Source organism: Musa acuminata, chromosome BXJ2-8, assembly GCF_036884655.1.
Source record: "Musa acuminata AAA Group cultivar baxijiao chromosome BXJ2-8, Cavendish_Baxijiao_AAA, whole genome shotgun sequence".
NCBI classification, from domain to species: Eukaryota; Viridiplantae; Streptophyta; class Magnoliopsida; order Zingiberales; family Musaceae; genus Musa; species Musa acuminata.
The window spans coordinates 50,847,756-50,871,116 of record NC_088345.1 but is presented as its reverse complement, the minus strand read 5'-3'; the positions used below and the strand labels follow the sequence as shown (position 1 = coordinate 50,871,116).

Below are 23,361 nucleotides of genomic sequence, written 5' to 3'. Positions count from 1 at the left end.
TTACACCCACAGTCCTTTGCGTGAGACATCACAAATCTGGTATTAGAATTAGAGTTAGTTCAGGCAGTATCTCAAGATTTAACTGTACACATTGCATATGCACATTACTGACGAGGTGATGACATTTCTCCAAGAACTTTCTCTCTCTATGTCAACTATCATCTTTGATGCTCTCACTAACTTCTCATTAACAGTTCCATTTGAAGGCTTCAATCATGTTGTGTGTCATGGCTAAGGTCGCTCGATTGATGTATCGACATCTTTCTACCAATTCCAACCATAAATTAGAGACCACACATTTGTATGGTTACATTGGAAATCATTATTCAATGCATTAAAGAATCTATCACGAGAAATTATATGTTCTAAAATTAAAACATAGGCTATAAAAATTTTATGTTCTACGGGATGCGTATTAAATTAAAATTTGAGGGAGAATTGTAGGAATCATTATAAATATTATGTACACCGTTTTACACTTTTTTTTGGGTTTACATATAAATGTCAGCCCGCATTTCAATATAGCAAATGTTTATTTACACTCTTCCGATAATTTGACTCCCTCATTAATAAAATTTAAATTTAGATGGATATTTATCAAATTTATTAATTTATGAAATGTTGTATTATTGAAGTAGCATTAATGTATATATATATATAATTATTTTTCTATAATAAAAAAATAAAAGAAAATTGCCATGATTCGAGACTTATCCGGTGATCATGGAAATGCCACGTGGTCTTAGAATATTCCTTTTTTTAAAAGATTTGTTTTAATTTAAATGGACTCCGATTTCTCCAACCAATCCTCTGAGCTCACTCCGCGCCGTCGAGTGGACCTCCGGCCATGGCGACGTGCTGCTGCTGTTCTGCGCCGCATCGCCCATCTGCTTTCCTTGGATCACCGCTTCGCCATCCCGTAAGCCTTTCAGTTCTTGACTCGGCCAACTCTGCTTCGTCCCTTTATTCGACTCGATGCGTGAAAGCAATAAGGAATTGTGCCCTAAATCAGAGAATCTTCCTGAATCTTTGCACCATTTTCATTCTTGACACAAAGTTTCCGGGTTTAGACCGGAGAAGCGTCGTAGAGTGGAACTTCCTGTTGATTACCGAAAGATTTCTTTGATCTTTTTATCGTTCAATCTTTGGTATTTGATCTGTTTTCTCTGGAACAACTTTGTAGTGCAGATTGCTTCTTCCTTCTAGTAATTTTATGTGATCTTTGATCGAGATCTTATAATTCTTTTCTCTGGCCATTTACAGGGGAATCCATTGTGCAGAAAAGGTTCTTTAGTTATGGTTTCTACATTTAAGGTTACTGCACTTTTTTGGGGGCCTAGGAGGATTAAGGAGCCACGTGAATTGAATCCTTCCTTAGGAGCGTACAAACTGTTAAAATCATCATCGGAGGTGCTTCTTCATGTTCTTCATTTTGTCATGGCATGGATGGATTAATATTTTATCTTGCTATCACTGATTTTGTTGAATCAGCTATGCAACCATAGGGTGTATCTGTGGATGATAAGACTCCACGGGAGATATCCTTGTCGGTTGTCTCATCAATTTCAGATATTTCTTCAAATGATTGGGATGCTTGTGCCACTGATGCAACTAGTCCTGAAAAGTTTAATCCTTTCATCAGTCATGCCTTCCTCTCAAGCTTAGAGGAGTCACGTTCTGCTATAAAGGTTGAACCCTTTTCATTTTTAGCATCCTAGGATTATCTTCTCCCTGTTTCTGATTACTACTCTTGCTAATTATGCCCCCTGCTTCTTGCCTTATCTCTCTGTCTATTCCTTGCTAACTTTGTGCTAATCATCATAGAATTCTATAATTGAGTTCCTTATAACTCTCAAATTTATGCATGAAGAGTGAAGGATGTCTTTTTTATTTTTCTTACAGCACAGAATTGATAACTCAAGAAGGTCCTCAATGTTAAGAAAGTAGTGCCAACTTCGTCTTGGTCTTGCTTTGAATGCACGAAGATGATTTGCAATTATCATGTTTGGCTATTACAGAAATCCTAATGTTACATAATGACCTAACATTATATTGTTATACATTTTAGGCTTGAAAAATCCTAGGATGCTAAGGCTGAGATGATCATTAACATTATCTTTTGATGAATTTTCTGTTTTGTGGTCTTATTTTTGTACTTTCTTCTGTCAAGAATGGAAATCAGAGCAACAAAAGAAGCCCTTGTTTATATTTAAATGAGGCAGTTAGAAAAGGCTGCAGGGATATTGGTTCTCAGTATAAAAAACAAAGAAGCAGTCCTGCATAGAGTCTGACCAGATATAGCAAGTAACAAGGTTCAGGGTTGGATAAGTAATGTCTTGAGAAGTAGGCCAATAGTGCATTCTCTTCCTGCAGAAGTCAATAATTCTTCCACTTTGCAATTCATAACCGACCCCTTGGTATACATTTACAGGTTGTTGTACGGATTTCTTTACTACCAATGTGATAGTTTTCTTGCTGACTTTTGAACTACTGACATCATATTTTTCTGTCATGTGTTAGTGTCCTGTGACTCATGACATGTTTCATGTCCTCTGGAGGTCGTGAGGACGGTATGGCATTCAAGATGCACAATTTAGTTATAGTTTCTTGCAACTTGTAGCCATTCTGATGGACCCTTTGACATATTCATTTAGGAATCTTTTTTTTTTTTTGGTGAACCTGATTTTTTTTGGAAATTACTATTTATAATTGGATTCTCAATGAGAAAAGGGACCTAAAGAATTTTATATCATGGTTGTAACATTTCAAAGTGGAGCATCTTAGTTCAATGATGGAGATACGTTTGTTGGAGAAACAGGCCTTGTGAGTTCCATGACTTTTTTTTCCTTGTTGCATTGTTGACACATTGTCGGCACATTATTGTTTTACGACATGACAAACAATTGTGGTACTGATGCAAGTTTGTTAAAGTATCATATTTGGTCTCCTCGCACAAGATTAAGAAAGTGGTACCCTCCGATGATCTTATTCACTTTAGATCATCTTCTTCTTTTCCGTGTCAAATTTTGGCATTTAACATTGAGATTGCTGCGTGCATGAGTGACCGAGGTCTCTATTGATCGTTTATCTGAAACATTTTCAGGAAACAGGATGGTTGCCTCAGCATATTGTTGCTCAAGATGAATATAAAAATGTAATAGGTGTTGTTCCACTTTATCTTAAAAGGTTTATCATCTCACAAGCTTTTAAAGCTCTAATGCTTTTATTTATCAACAATATAAGCTAGTGCACGCTGATCTACATTAGCTGCCTTTAACAGTAGCTGAGATGAGCTATTGTAATTTGAAATTGCAGTCACTCTTATGGAGAGTATGTGTTCGATCACTCCTGGGCTGATGCTTACTACAGATATGGATCTCAATATTATCCAAAGCTGCAATCATGTGTACCTTTTACTCCCGTAACAGGTCATAGAATACTAGTTCGTAACACTTGGTATACAGATCAGGTGTTTGACATGTTAGTCATGGCCCTGAAGGACCTGACTACCAAGGTATTTCATAAGTTAAACATATTTTTTTATTTTCAGATGCTGTACAATTGTTAATTCTTTTATTAATCATGAAGCCACTTTCATGGATTTCTTGAATATCAATTTTATTTTAGGCTGGCTTATTAATTTTGGCATAGCATGGCACAGACTAATCAATGTGCACTGCTCACGATTATATCTCTTGCACTCTCCTTTGTTAAAAGGTGCTGGTTCTTTTCTTTTTCTTTTTCTGCTAATGGATTTCTGGTGTAGTAGAATGTGGAGACAAAGTAATCAAACGATAATAGAAAACTTAGCATGTAAAAACATACACTTTTTTGCTTTATTGTTTACTACTTATTTAATTTTTGTTAAAGTTTTCATAAATGCGTTGTTGGTGTATGTTACATGAGAATTGAGTTGTTTGGCATTATCTAAGTCTTAAGAGATAATTGGATCGTTCAATATTATCTAAAGGCCTAAGACATAACTAGTACTTGGTCACCTCCTAAAATAAACTTTGTAGTCATTGTGCTGTAATTTGGGATCAGTGTTAAGAATGCTTTCATCGATAAGAATGTTCTCAGTTAAAAATGTAGTAGGTAATTTTCAATGGTATGGCAGCTACTTTGTTGAAAAGTTGGGATACCAGAAGCATGTGATACTTCATTAACCACATGCTATTGTTTAATATTTTTACAGCTCCGGATCTCATCGTTACATATCACTTTTCCATCTGAAAATGAATGGCACAAGTTGAAGCAAAGTGGCTTTTTGCCAAGGATAGGAATACAATATCATTGGAAAAACCGCAATTATAAAAAGTGAGTGGGAAGAAAATGATTAGATTTAAATCTTAATTAATTTGTTTGCTCTTTCTAGAATGATAGAAATTATGTCTTCATATTCCTTCTGTTCTTTCATCTAGTGGTGTATGAATGAATAGAAAAGTTTAGCATGCATTGGCATGATATGGATAAGGATGTACCTTGCACTTGGTGGCCCTGATATTCATACCTCGTCCACTTGATTCTAATTATGCATCAGGAAAATGGTAGTTTTCTGATGACCCTAAAGGTTTTTTTCCAAATGTAAATGTTGTCTGTTCTCTTTTGCTGAATTGATGAAATTTGTATATGTTTATGTTGAATATGTAACTCATGTCAGATCTGACAGTAGCATGTCTTGTACAGTTGCATTTCTTCTTTATTTTCTTCTTTTTCATATGAATTTTAAAGATACTTGGGTTCTTTTACTTTGCCGAACTACCATTCCAACATGTCATACTTATGGGTTTGTTTTTTATCATGGTTAAACAGCTGATATTAGCCTACATGATTTGCATCCAACATGGAAAGATGAGTTCACTGAAATGTAGGATTTCCAGTTGCTAGATGAAACATAAGCTTTAAGACTTCCTAACACTTGTAAATTATCATTTGCTTATCTATTGATTGTCATTTTGTTAGTTCAGCATGGGGAATATCCATGCTTCAGTGGTCGAGGTAATGATGTTAAACTTAGTTTGAAGCTTGTGAATTTGATTCTTCTAGACTGTATTAATTCTCAAATGAACATCTTTCCTAAAGATTTTGATTCTTCTAGACTTCTAAACTTAGTTAATTTCACTACCTTTCCTGATGTACTTTTCTAGAGATGGTTAATATGCTTTCCAATATCTAATTAGTTATAGTTCCGTTACTTATTCTTGTTAATATAGGAAAAAAAATCAGTCAAATTCCTGTTTTGTAGAGACCAAGGATTTGAATCTTGTTTGGGTACTAGTTTTAGCATTGGTCAGATTGGTAAGGTACTGGTATACTGACCATACATTAATTTATACTGCTTAGTCTCATGGAAAAATAATTAAAGAAATTACCTACTGATACTGAGCAATATGATCTGGTATTGATCTATGATTGAACCATGAATAGTCAGTATGTACTTTACTGGTTCGACCAAGATTTGATGCCTTGGTCAAGACATATCCTGATGCTTCATGTAAACATTGATCATTTGCAATTTGCAACTCTGTAACAATCTTCATTGAATGTGTTTGCCCTCAACAGTTTTGATGACTTCTTGATGGATATGAAGCAAAGCAAACGAAAAAATATCCGACAAGAGCGGAAAAAGGTAATCTCGTTACCTTTGTCTCTTTAATATTTCATGGGTTGAAATTTTCAGTTGTCTTGTAGACATAACAATCACTGTTTAAGAATTGAAAAGTAATTACACTAGTTCTGCATCTGTATATTGGAAAATCTATTCATTTGTCATGTTAATGGTCTTATTTAATTTTTGTGATTGGTTCAGTAATACAAATGGTATGCTTGCCTTTATTCTGCATCATCTATATTTAGTCTGCATTGTTGCCAAGTTTAGCCTGTGGTTTTTTTGCAGCAAATTTGTGCAGTTTATTAAATACTTTGGTGTGAATTTTGGTCAAGTGGGGTTTTCAACTTGTTTTTCATACAATAGATATACAGTTGAAGTCTGATATAATATGTAACTTGATGTAGGGGCTTAACATGTCCACATGGATCCTTTCCTGCTAGTGAGATATTTTGAGGGCAATATTACTAATCAAGTTAGGCAACCATCAAATCCTTATATTGTTTCTACTAAAGTCTTATAGGTTTTCCTCTACCTTTCATTGTGTCAATAATATGAGCATTTTCAAGTCATCCAAATGAGGATTGATAACAATCATTTCCTTAGAAGACAGAAATACAAGACGTACATTTGGCAAAGTCAGAGGTACTTCACTAGATGAATGCAGGTTGTTTTCGGATGTTTGTGTAGGTCCAGCTTATATAATGTAGTAGACTTGTAAAAAGCAATTCAGTTCAAGTTTGAAGTTTTTGCAAGATAGGGAGGAGAAATACTGAAGCTGTATCGAGGGAGAAAAAGGATCTTAATTAGGATACAAATACTGTACATTGAGATGACTGGAGAAAGAATTATAATGAGGAGTTAATGCTTAGTGCAGTTAATTAAACAGACCAAAGCCAAATGAAAAATCTCATATTTTGATGGAAAACTACAGAAATGAAGACAGGTGAGAGATATGAAATAACCAACATGGTGAGCCATACTATCTTTAGGACAATATTTTTTGTAAACTTTTGTCTGCTTCCTTTACATGTTAACCATTCATCAGTATCAGGATTAACAAAAGAATCATGCAGCATTGTGTTATCCAAATAATTCTTGTATATGATTCTTTTCCAGTAACTTTTATACAATTATTTTACCCATGTTCCAATTAGTTAGAGGCCTTAGCCGATTACATATTAGAATCCTTTACTAGATAGCATTCATTTTAATGTCAAGTGGATTGCCAAATGATACATGTCTGTCTCTACCAATAATTATGTAAAAAATGATTGATCTATATTCCTGTTATATTGAAGCTTTAACCAACTATTGTTGGCTCCTTTGTTTTGATGAAGAAACATAGTTGATGGATTAAACGAATTAATCTTTTTATTCAAGTTGCTTGCAAACAAAAAGTCAGCAAAGTTTTTTTTTACTCATCTGAAGATTTAGGTTGCGTTTGGGAACGCATTTGCATTTTTAATTTGTATTTGGAGAAGGGAGATTAAGTGAATGTGCGGTTGTAGAATATTTTGTGTTTGGTAAAAAATAGATGAAAACTGCATCTCAAAATGTGCATTGAAGTGAGTCTTGTTTGGCAAAATTGTATTTCAAAAGTCCATTGAATATTATGTGACAAATTTATCCTTCTAAAATTTTAAATATTTATTCAAAAAAGAATACATATTTTTATTTAAATTAATATTTAAATAAATAAATAAAATAAATGAATGTACATATGCAATCTTACAGAAAGTTTCGTATGACCTAGATATATAATAAATAAAAACTATAATCATATAAATAAATATAAAATAACTTTTAAAATAAATAAATAAAATTTCACCTTATAGAAGATATAAATCATGATAGTTTCTTATTAAATTATATTGACAATTTTGTGATTTTAAATAATGTCATAGGGTACTTTGAGAATTTAAAAAATTACATTAGCATCCCGTAAATACTGAAATGTGCATTTGAGCATTTTCATTGTAGTATCTAGGCCAAATGCAATTTGAAAAAAACTTATGAAACCCTCATTGCACATTTCAAATGTGTCCCCAAATGCACCCTTAGAGACATGGATTTATTGACTTTGATGTGCAGAATGATGCATGTTAACATGCAAATTCATAAATTCAATCGCTCGATCGATCATCGAAGATAGCTAGATAGAGTTGACACATTGTAAGTGATGGTACCTAACGTTAGCCTCACCTTGTTTGGTGGTGTCTCTTATTAAATGGGGGTAACTATCTTATCCAATGGTGGCATCTTCGACCTTCAATGGGCATCTAGCGATGGCATTGTCTGGTTGTACCACTACCAAAAAGCTGCTATGTGTCTAATAACTAGATTTATGTAGTCGACTCCAAATAGATTTATGTATTCAACTCCAAATAGTTAGGACTTCATGACTTTGTTGTTGTTCTTGCTGTGTAGGTGAGAAGGTGCTACTTTAAAAGGGTGAAAGGGTGATCTACTGAAGTCTTAGTAAAAGGAGAGTGAATCCCAAGTGTAAAGATAACATCAAAACTATAAAAAGGAGGAAGCTGTAAAATGGGTGTTTGAACTTGGTGAAAATGACGTCAGGAGAGGGGGAACTGGGAGTGGGAGTAGATAGTGAGCCGAATCAATATGAAAAGTTTTGTTTCCCTTGTTATTTCTTGTGTGTTTTATTTCATGAGTTCAAGCTTAAATTAGCTTGCACAAGTTCTAAATTGAACTTGCAGTAGTTCATCCCCCTCCTCTCTTAATGCCATTGATCCCACCAATTATATGTTAACATCCACTTGAACTATGATATCTTTGAAACCCAATCTAGAGTGATAAATCATTACCTGTTTGCATGCATGGCTTGTAATCTGTGTGAAATTTCTCATGCAGGTCCTTACACACAATTTGAAGATGAAGCGTCTTTTTGGGGATGAGATAAAGGTCAGTATTTTGTTTCACATAATGCGTTTCTTGAGATCAATACAATTCATATGGTTGTTTGAAGATATATTCTTTACATCATATACCTGCCAACTGCATATGCTTCTGGATATTTTAAAATTTTTAATTGCAATAATTTAATGATGTATTGCTAACATAGGGCCATCTTAGGCATGGTTTAGATAAGTGAATTCGTCTTTTGTTTTACATTGACTGGAACTCCCATGCCTCAAGTTCTTACTAACAGTTAGCTTGATATATAATTGCAGGCCAAGCATTGGGACTCTTTCTATAAGTTCTACAGGAACACAACTGATAATAAGTTTGGTCATTGCTAACCTCCATTTTTTTGAGTATTTTGTTGTGCATTTTTTATTATTTTAGGCTTTGGATGTTTACCTTCTAGGTATTTGTGATCTATATGTTGTGACCTTATGTTGGTATTGAATTGATAGATAAGATTTGGTCTGATAAGATGCTGTTTCTTGACTTGCAAGAGTGGTGCTTAATTGACGGGATGGGCATCCTGATCTTAGATTACTGGTGTAAAGTTTGAATCCAGATGGCTCTTTGCAGAAATTCACATTAGATGTTCCATCTCTGGCACTTGGTTCCCATCTGCTTTTTTGTGATTGCTTGTGTAATTGAACCAATAAGATGTCATGTTTTCTTGTAGCAATGTTGCTGCAATTGTAGTTGCTATAATAGCATTTTTAATTTAGCCTTATTTCCATAAAGCTGTTTATGATTGTAGCATTTTATTGTTGCAAAGTTTCTTATTATTTTGTCTCTCCAAAAAACAGTTTCTACTTGCAATGAAGTGATGAACACACTTGCATCTGTAAATACTGATCTTTTACTACTATGGTTTCTTTTAGACCTATTTTGACAAATCACTTATTTTGTAGATGGGGTAGTGCTTATCTCACAAGGGACTTCTTTCACATCCTGGGATCAAAGATGGGTGATCATATACTGTTAATTGCTGCTGAAGATGAGGGTGAACTTGTTGCTGGGGCTCTTAACCTTATTGGTGGTGATACATTGTTTGGTCGCTTATGGGGTTGTCTACCACATGTTTATTTTCCAAATTTGCATTTTGAGGCCTGCTACTACCAGGTAAATGTCTTATTACACCTAAAACTAGAAAGACCACTCTTATCTAATCACATCATTTGATGGAATTAAGTTATAAATGTCAAATTCTATGGTGTGGCAAAATTTTGATGTTTTGATCAAGTTTTAAATTTTGGTTTGATTTAATTTTCATATAAGACAAACAAAGAAACCAGACTGGGATAACCGCTAATCTTTGATTGATCTAGTTATACTTTAATTGGATTGTATCATTTCTTTTTGGGTCATCAGACTGATCTTGTCCCATTTCTGATTCTAACTAGATTGATAATAATTCATTGACAGCCATATCTATGATAGTGACTAGCATCAAATAGAGCAAAATCCATTTGTCACTTGTACTTGAGCGAAAAATATACTTTCAAGTTTCACACAAGGATTTTAATTTCAAATAATACCGTCTATATCGAGTGATACGTACCGGTCTGCCAATAGACCGGTACATGAACTGCTCGTAATCGGGCGGTACCATCGATTGAGACTGTTTTCGCCCCATTACCACCCGAAATCGGTCGGTGACGGTCGATTTCGACCGTCGTTGCCCGCTACCGGATGGTATTAGCCAAGGGAGCAGAAAGAAGAGGGAGAAGAAAAGGGAGAACTTGGAGATCCGGCGTTGCTCTCCCTCGATGATCCCGATCCGTCGTCGCCCTCCCTAGATGCTGCAAATGAGATGTCGCCTCCTCGTTTGAGGCGACGAGGCCTTGGCGTCGTCGGCGACTTGTCCTCATTTGCGTAGGGAGAAGAAGCCTCGGCGACGTCGCGAGGAGAAGAAATCGGGTGTCGTTGAGGTGACATTTCTTCTCCTTACACGGGAAGAAGAAACGAGGTGACATCACCTCGTCGCCCTTTTTTGCGCGGGGAGAAGGAAGCCGAGCATTGTCGAGGCGACGTTTCTTCTCCCCACGCAGGTAGAAGAAACGAGGTGACGTCGTGTGCGGAGAGAAGGAAACCTCGATTTCTTCTCCCCACTCGGGTAGAAAAACGAGGCGACGCCATCTTTTTATATATATGTATGTATGTATATATATGTATGTATATATATATATATACCGAGTGGTACACCAAAAGTACTGCTCGGTATACTCGTACCGTACCATACCGAGCTGATCTCGATGCTCCGGTATGGTACAAAATTGCGAACCTTGCTTTCACCTATTCATAGTCAAGAAAGATTTTGCAATGCTGAATGTGACTAGTGTAATTGGCTTGGTGAAATAGTTTTACCAAGTGGCAGGGATGCTGAACAATACTTGAGAACATGTTAGTTTTTTTTTAATCAAATCTCTACCTCAGAACTTACAGGAGAGATTGGTAAGTCTGGAAAGAGTGCTAGATTGCAGCTTGCTGGATATATACTTGGGATGATTCTTTACCCTAGGAGATATGGAGTTCCAGAAATAAATATCTCTTCTAGGGAATCATAACGGATGTTGAGGAAGTATTCAACTTTTCCATCAAGGGTTCTACAGAGTGGAAGATAAACATTCCTTCGAAGGAAACCAAAAATCATGTTGAATTTTGTTTTATGGTGAAAATGATTTTAAATAATATTCACCTTGGTGCAAATTTGTTTTCTTTTGTATCATTCTTTTTTCTTTACTTAATAAAATTATAATGAATTAAGATGAGATGCTCTGCTTATCAGTGTCTTAAAAAGAATTTTTACTCTCTTTTTGATTTTGTACTAGCTCTTTATTCAACCTCTAAAGGCACAAATGACAGTACTTTTATTAAAATGGTGTTAATATGACATCCATTCTTCTTTTGTTCCTTGAATCCAAAGTTTTTAATTTCGAATAATATCGCTTGTATTGGGCGGTACGTACCGGTCCGTTGGGTGGTACCGTCGATTGGAGTTGTTTTCGCTTCGTTACCACATTAAATCGATCGGTGATGGTCGATTTCGACCGCCGTTGCCCGCTATTGGGTGGTATTAGCTGAGGGAGAAGAAAAGGGAAACCTGGAGATTCGGCGCCGCTTTCCCTCGACGATCCCGATCCGTCACCGCCCTCCCTCGCCAGACGTTGTAGATGATGTTGCCTCCTCCTCGTCGGCGACTTCTCATCCGCGCGGGGAGGGAAGAAACTTCGATGACGTCGTGGGGAGAAGAAACCGAGCATCGTCGAGGCGGTGTTTCTTCTCCCCACATAGGTAGAAGAAACGAGGTGACAACGTCGCCTCATCGCCCTTTTTTGCATGGGGAGAAGGAAACCTTGGTTTCTTCTCCCCATGCGAGCAAAAACCAAGCGACGTCGCTTTTTTTTTCCGTGCAGGGAGAATGAAACGTCAATTTCTTCTCCCCACTCGGGCAGTAACCGAGCAACATCGCCTTTTTTTTTTGCACGGGGAGAAGGAAACGTCGGTTTCTTCTCCCCATGCGAGCAGAAATCGAGCGACGTCGCCCTTTTTTTTTTCTTTTTTTTTTTGCGCAGGGACCCCACGCTGTCACGAACGGTCGTCGCGCACTCACAACAACTCCGTTCAACGAACCGTTCGTTGCTCACACCTACATGTATAGCTGCTTGACAACATGTTTTCTCTTGGTTTTGGGTCATTTTGCTTGTAAAAATGTAAGTTCGAACAAGCTGCAACATTACAAAGCGACCGCTCATTGAATCGAGCAAAACAGCCCCAAAACAGTCCAAAACAGCTCCGTTTTCATGTGCCGCGGGCTGATTTCTGAAATCTGCCTCCGCTCACCAAAACGTCAGCCATCTCAGCCCCTTGGAACCCCCCGGGTGGCACAGGACTGGATGGGCCTTCGATATAGTACCGGGCGTTGAACACTCATTCGCAAGTTCGTACGTTGCCTTGACGGGAACTTGTTGTCGCGCCCGGGACTCGGTGAGCAGCTGTTTGTGGGCTTGCAGCTGTTCGTTCAACCATCTAAAGCCCTTGTTTTCCCCCACTCCCTCTTTTCTCTTGTGCACGCAAAGTGCTCGCTGAATTGCTTGTAAAGCTTCCCCTCTTTTCGCGAGACGTCGGGACTTGTCCGTCGCTCGTTCTTTCAAACTAATCAACTTTCTCTTTTACAGGTCCTTCGGGACCTGCGAGAGGTTACAAGTGGGCTGATCTTTGCGGAGCAATATCACAAGGGCGAAGCGCGACTTAGGCAACGCAAATTAAGTTTCGCGTCTTGGCCGCAAGGGTGCCTCACGCCTTAGGCAATTCCAGCTAAGGCCGTGACAACACGGGCAGAAACCGAGCGTGGGGAGTATCGAGGTGACGTCGTTTTTTTTAAACTTTATATATATATATATATATATATATATATATATATATATACACACCGAATGGTACAACGAAATGTACTGCTCGGTATACTGTACCATACCGTACCGAGCTAAGCTCGATACTCCGATACAATACGAAATTATAATCCTTGCTTGAAACATCTCTTTCCTAGCTGGTACTTCACCAAGAAACTTGATACAAATATTGTGCTGAACTGCGAATATTGTCCCATACTGTCTGTAAAGCCAAGACCCCTCATTCTGGGTAATTTGGTGTAACAAAAAGTCCTGTTTGATATAAGGAAAACTTACTAAAGGTGGAAGCTGGAATGAGGGAATCTTTAGTGTTATCAATGATCTGGTTAGCTTGATTGACTTTTCATAAAGTCTCCAGCGAGAACAACTAAAGACATGGATTAATGTTGGAAACTAAATTTTCCATATCAGAATCAAGGAGTATACTACTGGATTAATCCAAGTCTGCACTAACACTAATAGAATCAAATTCAATATTCTAGGGGAGAATGAGATGATGATCACATAGGAGATAATCAGAAGATTACTAATGTTTATCTTTGCTGCATATATACTTTAACACAAGCTGAATCATCTTCTAGGCAATTGAAGCTGCCATTGACTTGAATTTGACCAAGGTAGAGGCTGGAGCTCAAGGAGAGCATAAGATTCAGCGTGGTTATCTTCCCGTCACAACATTCAGCTGCCACTACATTCTGGATGATGATTTCAGAAAAGTTATAGACAATTTTCTTGTGTATGAAACTGAGCAGGTATGATGTTCTCCTACCACTTTTGAGTTTACTGAATATTTTAGATAATATACTTGTGACTTGTGAGGATCTTACTTAAGAAATTACATGTCATCATTTTTGCTAATCATGAGCTACTGATAGTCTTGATAATATTTCTATTGTTCATGTCAATGTTATGTTTTATCTTTTCTTGATTAGCACATAATACGCCCATTGAGTTGTCAGTGGAATGATACACATTGATTTGGTCTAACCTAGACTAATTTGATCATTTTGAACCATTTATTCCAAACAATTTAATCTCAACTTCTGACTGAATTTGTTTTCAGTTGAAGCTTTCTTGATGTGCAGACAAGTGAATTGGTTATTGTTTATGTGAACTCAAGCTCATCAGATAGTATAAGAAACCTAACAGAGAATTGTTCAAAGCTTCAGCATTAGTTTTTAACAGAACTTGGCTTAACACAAATGTGTATATATATATGTATATATATAATGAAGGTATATATTTTAACTTAAAATGGCTTCATGTTAACTTAAAGTGAACTCGTTCTTTTTTCTGGTGTGTCCCATAACCAAATTATGATTTGGTTATGAAATTATTCTATGAAGTGAGATGCAATTGTAGTGAATCATGTTTGAGTGTTGATCTAACCTTGGACTAGTTACATCTGCTAAAGATTGTTAAGCAGTCTGAAAGCAACTATTCAATGCAATATGTTATTCTCATGCAGATTATAGATGTAAAGTCACAGAATTTAACTTGCATATCATGTTTAAGCCTCCCCAGAGTCGTAATAACATTCATTAGTAGGCTTAGTAGGCAAACTGTCCTACTCTCGAGTCATTGCAGCATGAAACATTGCATGATTTCCTTGTGGACCATTTGAGACTCCTTGATTGTGGTTTATGCAACCATATTTTGAATCTGCACATCAAGTTTCTTTGGAAACAAGGAAGGATCAAGGCTTCTATTCTTCAGTTGAAGATCAAAATTAGGGCTTAGATTGAATTTCTACCCCTTGATTATGATCTATGACATAAAAAATCCCAAGAAACAGAAACCATGTAAATTAAGGACCTATTGCATGTTCACAAGTCACTGATAGATTTTTCTAAAATCATTGATGCACTAAACTATGATCATTTCATTTGATATCTGAGCCACTGGTCCAGTCTCAAACATCAGTAGATACATGCATGCTAAAATTCAGCATATTTTGATACTTTAAGACTTTTAATCAAACTAAAACATGTTTTATGTTGTTAAAACTGTTCTTTTTTACATTTAGATGAAAAATCATTAATATATATGACCACTTAATTGACTTTTAAATATTGCGTATCATGATTCCTGATCTTCAATTCTGGTGCACTTGTAGATCATATTCAATGTTCTTCAATTTAGGGGCCCGTCTCAATTTGTAGGGTCAGAATCTTAACCTTTTCGATAGGATATTAGCTCAAGATTGCAAGGAATTGCACCCTAAAAAGAGTGTATATGTTGGAATGCAACTCTTGCTGAGGACTATATTATCAAGTTTTAACATGGGTAGTGAAAACTTTAGATTTTATAGATGCTTCACCTTTCAAACCTGGAAACCTTTTCTGGCAGAAGTATGTTTTGATGCTTATTTCTTTTTCTTTCTTTCTGATCATTTAATTGTTTTGTTGGCAGGTTAATCATGTCATGCAGTTGCTTCATGAATCTGGGCCCTTCAAAGAAGGAATCATATGAATAACTGTATCTTCTCTCCGTATTAATCTTTAGAAATCAGTGACGAACAAATTGACTCACTGTGATGATATGTATATACTTATTCCTCTAGAATCAACCAAATGGTTCAGGTTTCTTTATAATTCAAAGAAGAATTGGGAAGAAGGCCAACCTGGTTATTCCAAAAAGAAGATTCCCTGTAGCTGTGTGCAAAGTCCTACTTTTGTATTTTATTTGTCAAGGAGAATAACTTGGATGATTCCTTTGATAAGATTTATATAATAAAATAGTCACACTGCTCTTTAATAGAAGTTAGTTTACTAATTATTGGAAGGCATAGTTATGAGAACTGAACTGGTCACTGAACCAGCCAAGTCTAGGCTTGCTGGACACTACTGGCTTACACCTCTACTTCTGAACTATGAAAGCCCATAATGACTAGCAGCATCTTTATTCATGTTGGTTTTTTTCTTCTTCTTTTTGAATGATGACAAATGAAAGGGCTGTTCCCTCCATTTTGGATATTATTGGAAGGGTATTCACAATACACTGTAAAGATCACTATTCATACCCACCAATTAGGCATTGGATTTGAACTGCACAAATGTGGTGCTACACACTCGGAACATTCCTACAGCTTAAGCAAACACCAATATAAAGCTTTCCTACATGATCACAAAGAGAAGATTGAGACTGTTACAGGATGAGGCTTACTGATTGATGCAGTAGAGCTTTCATTGAATATAATTTGGAACATTCACAGGGATTCAGAAGAACAACTTTTAAGTCTATAGATGACATATTCACTCACATCACCCAAGCAAACTCACTATGATGGACACACCAAGAAGTGGGATAGATAGATAGTAAGCACTAAACTTTAGTTACAATATCAGAGAGGGCCTTTGTGTTGGTGCTTTTTTAACCGTGTTGTGAAACTGAGATTGATCGATGGACGGATGATCGTTATCGTGATAGTTATCATGACACCGCCAGCCCAGTGAGGCGTGGTCTTCTGTCCGAGCTGCTGTTCTCAGCCATCAATTCTAGTGTCATTTTCCTCTTGGTGCCTGTTCTGGGTGATAATTCTACTGGTCGAGCATAGCTCCTCAATCTCAGCACATCGTTCGTCTGAAGAGGCTTAAGGATGAAGTCCTCCGCTCCAATAGCTCGGCACCTACCGGGAGATGAACACATGATCAATTAGCCTTGTCAGCTATAGTTCAAGAACAAACACCCTGAAGCTAGTTTTGTAGGAGGACAATTCAACAGGCAAAGCAGTTTCAGAAGTCATGGATGAGATTAAGAAATGGTGTTCCATGATAAGTCAGATATATGTTGCTGGATGCTACCTTGTATCGTCATGATTTTATGAAATGATGGATATCCAAGACCAATCTTGGCATGAAAAGCCGGTTTTGCAATCATGAGGAAGAAAAACTTAAAAACAATCAACCCAAATTCTTTCCGGATAGCAAATTTCCGGTATTTAACTGTTGCGAGATATCCATCAAAAATGTTTGTTCGGCTACTCGTAACATATCCGCGTCGTAACACATATGCATCCATCCATGTTCATGCATAGAACATAAAATATCGAAGCTTATCTTAGTTAAAATTTACTTAGTTGACGTATGTCTGAAAAGTATCATCCCTTACAAGCATCGTATTCGATGAAGGAAATGAAAACTATATGAGGAAGCTACAAACCTGCTGATTCTCTGTGGCTCATTTTCGGAAGACATTATGATTACAGGAATAGGTTTTCGGCAGCTCTGCTCCTAAGATCACAAGACAAGATATTGTTTTAATAATATCACAATGCATCGGATATTAGAGAAAATAGCAATAACTATGATTAATAGGAATATGAAGCATAGCGTAAAAAATGTTTCCCAAAACCATGATACCTTGACAGTCTTCAGCAGGTCATATCCAGTCATTTCTGGCATGGAGTAGTCGGTGAGGATTATGTCTACCTTCTGGTCCTACATCATGTATAAATAAACCTTATCAAGGTGCGTTATTTCAGTGAATTAATAAAACCGAAAGATTGAACGACAGTTGGCTCGATTTTAAAATAAAATTGATGAGAACGGAATGCGGATTAGAAAGTATAAAGCTGAATGCAACAATGGTTATTGGAAAGTTGGACCACAATAATCTTTCCTCAAGATTGTCAATTGCTTTTATTCGACCGAAAAAAAAAAAGTTCCTAACAAATGTTGCCTACCAAAAGAAAGTAACAGTAACAATTATAAAAGCCACATATTCTCAAAATCTGCCTTACATCGACGGTAGGCTGTTCAGCTTTGTCGTCAGTTAATCCAAGAACTTCCATTGCTCTCTTTCCGCTATCAACAGCTATAACTGAACAAAAATAACTCGTTTGAGCAATTCAGCTTTAAAAAGTTATTCAAATAATTAATAATGAAATCCCAATTAGAATTAATAATAGTAACAAGGGAAAGGTGGTTGCTGATACGTCAGTGTGGATTCGACAAAATGATCAGTCTCAGAAATCTAAACTTTTGCTGGTTAATGATTACGGATTGCTTCCTAAAACTCAAAACTTTCGGTAGTCCAACTACTGGGCCAATGAAAGAGTCGAGGAACATATTTGTTGCTAGCTAAAGCAAAAGTAGAAGCTTTGAGCTTTCAAATTGGATCTCGATCGCTAAAATCTCACAAATGTGCTCTGCAAAATTTCGCATCATGCATATGAAAAGTTGGATCATCGTTGAGTCCCTAGAAAATTTAGCTTATTTAATATCCACCGATTCCAAGTATCGAAGAAAAAGAATATGCATTACAAAACCTACTGAAATCTCAATCTCAACAGCAAATTTGCATATCTATAATGGTTATATACGGAAGAAACCCAATAGAAATTTAATCGACGGAAGGATGTATCTCTGAAACTAAATTCTAAACGAAGGAGAGGCAGACAATTTAGGTGTCTGATCAGTGCCCAATTTATACCTTGAATGTTAATACACAAAAATCGCAGTCAACACATCACCGATGATACTAAGAACATCATCACCGACGATATAATTTAGACATTTAACTTTCAAGACTGAGGTTACAAAGAAGAGAGAGCAGCACCGAAGAACTTCAAACTTAGGGGAATTATATAGCATCATGACAACCCAAAGCAGGTTGATGAAGAGGGTGGCGGCGATACACTCGAAAAGTCCAAATTATTTGAGTCATTACAATTTCATAACCACTGCATTCTATAGTCTGCATCATAAAAAAATAATATGATGCTAATAACATTTTATAACTAAATGTACATCAAAAATTATAACTCAACCAAATAAAGCATTGCAAATTGTAACGAAATGAAGACAAGTAAAGTAGACCATTATGTCATCTGCAGAAGAGTGATCTATTTTTCATCTTAACTCAAAAAGAAAGCTTAAAATCTAAAAGACATTTAACAAAACAAGCTTCCATATTGAAAAATCAGAATTATCTTAGACAGTGGGATTGAAATGCTTCAATTGATCATATCAGAGAGCATCCAAATGAAGATACCACAAATATCCCAAACAAGAAGATCAAAAGGCTAACATAATTTCCATTATGTCTATGTAAAGAGAAAAGCTCACTGATCTCACCTTGAAACATGGCTCCACTCTTCTTGAGCAAGCCTTCCACCATCCTTCTCTCCACTGGGGAGTCATCCACCACCAACACCCTCACCTCCAACCCTCCTTCGAACACGCCGCCATTGCTCCCCTCCCCCTCCTCCATGGCTAATCTCCTCCTCCTCCACCACCACAACCACCCACCTACAAGTTACTACTGCAGACTCCAACTCGATAGCCTCATGTTGCAACAGCCGTGGACAGGAGAGAGCATGAGGAGAATCCGAGACGGAGGAGGAGGAGGAGCGGGATCAAGCTCTTGTAAAGGAGAAGAAAAAGGAAATGGGAGGAGTGGCGGAGATGGTGGGACCCCCGCGCGTGTTGTGTGGTGTGGGGCCCGACAGGAGGGAACGGAATACTTTCCCCAAGATTTGGTTGTCGGGGAATCTATCCGGCCATGGGATTCGAAGACATCGACCTTAAAACCCTCCTCCACCCCACGCTCGCCTTCAACCAACAGCCTCCTCCTCCGCCATGCCTTCGTACCGCAAAACCCATCGGTCTTCTCCTCCCCTGTCGATCTGTGCATCGTGATTAGGAACACAAAGAGTGTCAGGTGATGTGGTGATGTTACAGTGCCATCCAGACGCCATGATTCAGCTGCATGTAAGCTTCACAGACTACACTGCCAGAAACCATCCCTATAGAGAGAGAACTAAGAGAGGCATGTCATTCAAAAGGTAGAGCACCCGATGATAATGTTTGCGACACTTTGCATGTTTAATGTTTGTTTAATCATTGAACTCCACACAACGTTGAATCTCTCACCATTTAATTTGACTCAAGTTGGCATTGTCAGCCCACAGTTTTTTTTTTGGCTTTTCTGGGTCAAACCAATCCTTCCTGCCGATGATTTCTATGCAACACACGATTGACCATCTGCTCAGTGTTCATCACCAGCATATATTAGGTTGTGTTAACACTATCCTTTTGTTGATTTAGCTCTGCCTTGACATCTAATGAAGGGCAGAAAGCATAGTGCATTGTTGTGTCAACATTCTACATGTGGACCCTACCATCTTGAAGTTTTCAATTGCATGAGATCCCCCAAATCTATGGTGGACCCACCAGTGGCCCCACCTATCCTCTCTCTCTCTCTCTCTCTCTCTCTCTCTCTCTCTCTCCTGCCTCTGGTCTTCTCTGCCCTCTTCCATGGGAGGCCAGAGAACATATATTTTATGCAGATATATGAATTACTTCTCAAACCTACTGCTTCCCTCCTAATACAATCTTATCACATATTATTGTTCTTCTATTGCCACTGATCCAGGACAAAATTTTAATTGATTTGATTCCAATATCTCTTATTATTCATCTCAATCTCTCTGATATCTTCTTTCATACCTTCCTTCAAATTAGAGTTTTGATTTTAACTAATTTATTTATAAGTTTTTAGTCAAATATTGTTTGACAGAGTCATTAAAATACTTACCTCCTCAGATATATTGTGAATGTTGAGTTTTCTGTTTTTCATATAAACCACACTTTTTATGGACTAATCTTATTTGGATAATAAACTTCTATGATCATTGTCATGGAGTTAGATAAATCTTTTACTGTTGTTTATTTATTTTAATTCAGCATAATCATTATCAAACTAAATTGGACCCAAGAAAGATGTGAAGTCATGAAATATCAACAACACTGAAGATACTAAACTTTTTTTGTGGCCAAACAAATGCAATAGAAAGTCCAAACAGATGAAAGATCCACACCTACTCTGTGACCACCACTTGATCATATTTATATCTACTAAAGAAAATTCTAGAATTACTCTCACACCAAAACCTTGAAACACATAAAGTACTTGTAAAGCAACTAAATCTTAATTCTCAAGGTTTTTTTTTTCCCTTCAAATAAGTGTTTCCAAATGTTTTTTTTTTTTTTTGGGTTCAATCCAACAAGTAATTGGTGTTTAATTAAAGAATTCAAAAATAATTACCAATTCATCAATTATCAATTAGAATAATTCAAGCTGAATCTGAGAGTGGGATTGAGCTATAAATTACAAGACTTGTACATCACAAAAGAATGTGTGAAGTGGGGAAGGAAATGAAACATGGTGGTTGGGTTTCAGTGTTCATCTCTCTAACTTTTGAGGAATCACAAGATCTCAAAAGCGACATCATATCTAGAATATATCTCTGATGCCGTAACTCTGAAAGAAACAGGTCACAGAATACTGTGGATTATGGTGATGAGATATTGCATCCATTTCTAAGGAAATAAAAAACAATTGAGGTGTCGAAATAATTTTATTTTTGTCAATTCTTGTCCGCAAGCAGGGAAGAAAACTCTGATACCAAAAAGATAACTAAGAAAGTTAATGAAAATAGTATATATATATATATATATATATATATATATATATAATTTACATGATTCAGCATCCTTTAATTTATATTCATGAATAGAACCTTAAGTTCTTAGCTATATGACAAAAATGAAAATATAATTTAAAACAATTTTAATTAACTTAATTAAAATAATTTTAATTAAGGATTGATGCAAATGATTAGAGAGACTACAATACTTGAAAGATTTCTGAGACTGATATGTAAAAATTACTAGCACTGCAAAAAGTATCAGTTTTCTAATTTAAGATAAAAGAAGAGACTAAGCATAAGAAAATAGTTTTTCTTTTGAAACCATAAGCCTGAAACTGTTCGTGTATCAAAATGATAACAATAATTCAAGCCCTGTGTAAATATTTTGGTGATAAGTCTGCACCATAAAATTAATTCAAAAACTCCATATAATAATTGAACTTGCCCAAAGGTATAACTTAAGAGATCTCCAGACCAGTGCATGAAAATAGTTCAAACACTACAAAAGCTGCTGTGTATCTGCAAACTTTTGTTGCAGTCACTGACTTGTCTTCCTCATCTTTTGCTGCCCAGATGTAAATTAGCTTTCAGCACCCAACTCTCTCTCTCTCTCTCTCTCTCTTTTTCTCTCTCTCTCTACATATGTATATATGTATGTATGTATGTCTGGTTGTTTATGTTCATTCAAGACAACACCACATATTAAATCCTTTTCCTAGAAAGAATGTTACATTGGATTTGAATCAGAAGTGCAGTAGAGGGTCCAAAGCATCTAAGAAAAGATGCTGTCCTGAAGCAAGTGGAATCCCTTGGATGGTACAAACACAAAGAAAGAGGAGGACATTATCTTCCTTTGATTGCCAGCAAAATGATTGAGAACAAACATTGAGTTCGAAACATGGGATTGCTTGCAGATTTGGATTAGTTGGCTGGACCCAGATTCTGCAATTAATTCTAAGAAGATGAAACATCTTTGTGCATTGCTTGTGCATATATACATGTATGCATACAAGGATGACTAAGATACAAAACATTAGTGTGTATATGAACAATGATGACACAGTTTATATGGCAAAAAAAGGTCCTAAGTTAATCAAAAGGCTTTAAGGAATCTGTTGTGTAGGTTAAGAATCATAAAGGGTTTGCATGCTTCCTTCACAAGCAATAGCCCAATAAAAATGAGCAACATGCACATGGTTGTGAGCTCTTGCAGCTTAAAAGGCAGATGCCAAGCTTCAAGTCTAAGAAGGAGATCTGAGAGGGGAGGAGAGGGGAAATGATGCAGGCTGTGCAGCATGCAGACCCCGCAATGGAGTCCTCAATAGGGATATGATGAGCAACGACAGCATTATTGTAGGCCTCTCTCTCTCTCTCTCTCTCTCTCTCTCTCTCTCTCTCTCTCTCTGTTCATCATCACATGGAAACCATCTCCAAACAGCAGCAGCAGCAAAGAGTCTTTGCCTCTCAAGATAGCTACATCCATGAACACTTGAATTCACTCGACTCATGGCTAACACAACTTTCTGAGATCAAAGTAAGAGAGAGATATACAAACTCAATTAAGGACAGAGGATGCGAGTCCTCAATGGATCCACTTGACACCTTTCCAATTAGTCTACACAGAAGATTGACAGGATTGGGTCCATGTGACAGCCAGTAAGGTTTAAGTTTAACCCAAACTTATGGTGGAAGAAAAGAATAAGGATGAAAAGAATTAAAAATTGAGAGTCAACTAAAGATTCTAGAGAAGAAATTTTGGATGATTGATTCAAAGACAATTTTCATGATTTTTTGGCACTTCACTTTTGACACCAAGCTCTGATGTATTTACTTTGTTTTATCACTGAAATTTATCCTGGTAATTATTTTCTTGATACCCTTTTGTTCTAGAGAGAATTATTTGTAATCTATAGATTCTGGTGTGTGAAAGAATTTAATTCAAAGCTGTAAAGAACAGGGCTCTGGAGATTGCTTTGACAATGCTT

General features: G+C 36.7%; 2 protein-coding genes across 5 annotated transcripts; one reads left to right on the top strand and one right to left on the bottom strand.

The window, feature by feature from the left end:
- Positions 1 to 799: 799 nt before the first annotated feature.
- Positions 800 to 15,704, top strand: LOC135620092 (uncharacterized). Of its 4 annotated transcripts, none has more exons than XM_065122728.1 (12): positions 800 to 919; positions 1,264 to 1,410; positions 1,506 to 1,688; positions 3,104 to 3,186; positions 3,316 to 3,514; positions 4,196 to 4,317; positions 5,563 to 5,629; positions 8,483 to 8,533; positions 8,803 to 8,855; positions 9,442 to 9,652; positions 13,564 to 13,694; positions 15,355 to 15,704. In XM_065122728.1, the coding sequence occupies exons 1-11, from the start codon at positions 848 to 850 to the stop codon at positions 13,663 to 13,665; spliced, it is 1,290 nt and encodes a 429-aa protein (XP_064978800.1). In that variant the 5' UTR covers positions 800 to 847; the 3' UTR covers positions 13,666 to 13,694; positions 15,355 to 15,704. The 4 variants fall into 4 exon arrangements, with proteins under 4 accessions (XP_064978800.1, XP_064978799.1, XP_064978798.1 ...); XM_065122727.1 differs by having other exon boundaries at positions 13,560 to 13,694; XM_065122726.1 differs by having other exon boundaries at positions 13,524 to 13,694.
- A 393-nt stretch (positions 15,705 to 16,097) lies between these two features.
- On the bottom strand, positions 16,098 to 19,296 carry LOC103995959 (two-component response regulator ORR1). Its single transcript, XM_009416732.3, has 5 exons — positions 19,020 to 19,296; positions 17,684 to 17,763; positions 17,304 to 17,381; positions 17,104 to 17,174; positions 16,098 to 16,570 (listed from the first exon to the last, which is right to left on the bottom strand). The coding sequence occupies exons 1-5, from the start codon at positions 19,153 to 19,155 to the stop codon at positions 16,375 to 16,377; spliced, it is 561 nt and encodes a 186-aa protein (XP_009415007.1). The 5' UTR covers positions 19,156 to 19,296; the 3' UTR covers positions 16,098 to 16,374.
- Between the last annotated feature and the right edge of the window lie 4,065 nt (positions 19,297 to 23,361).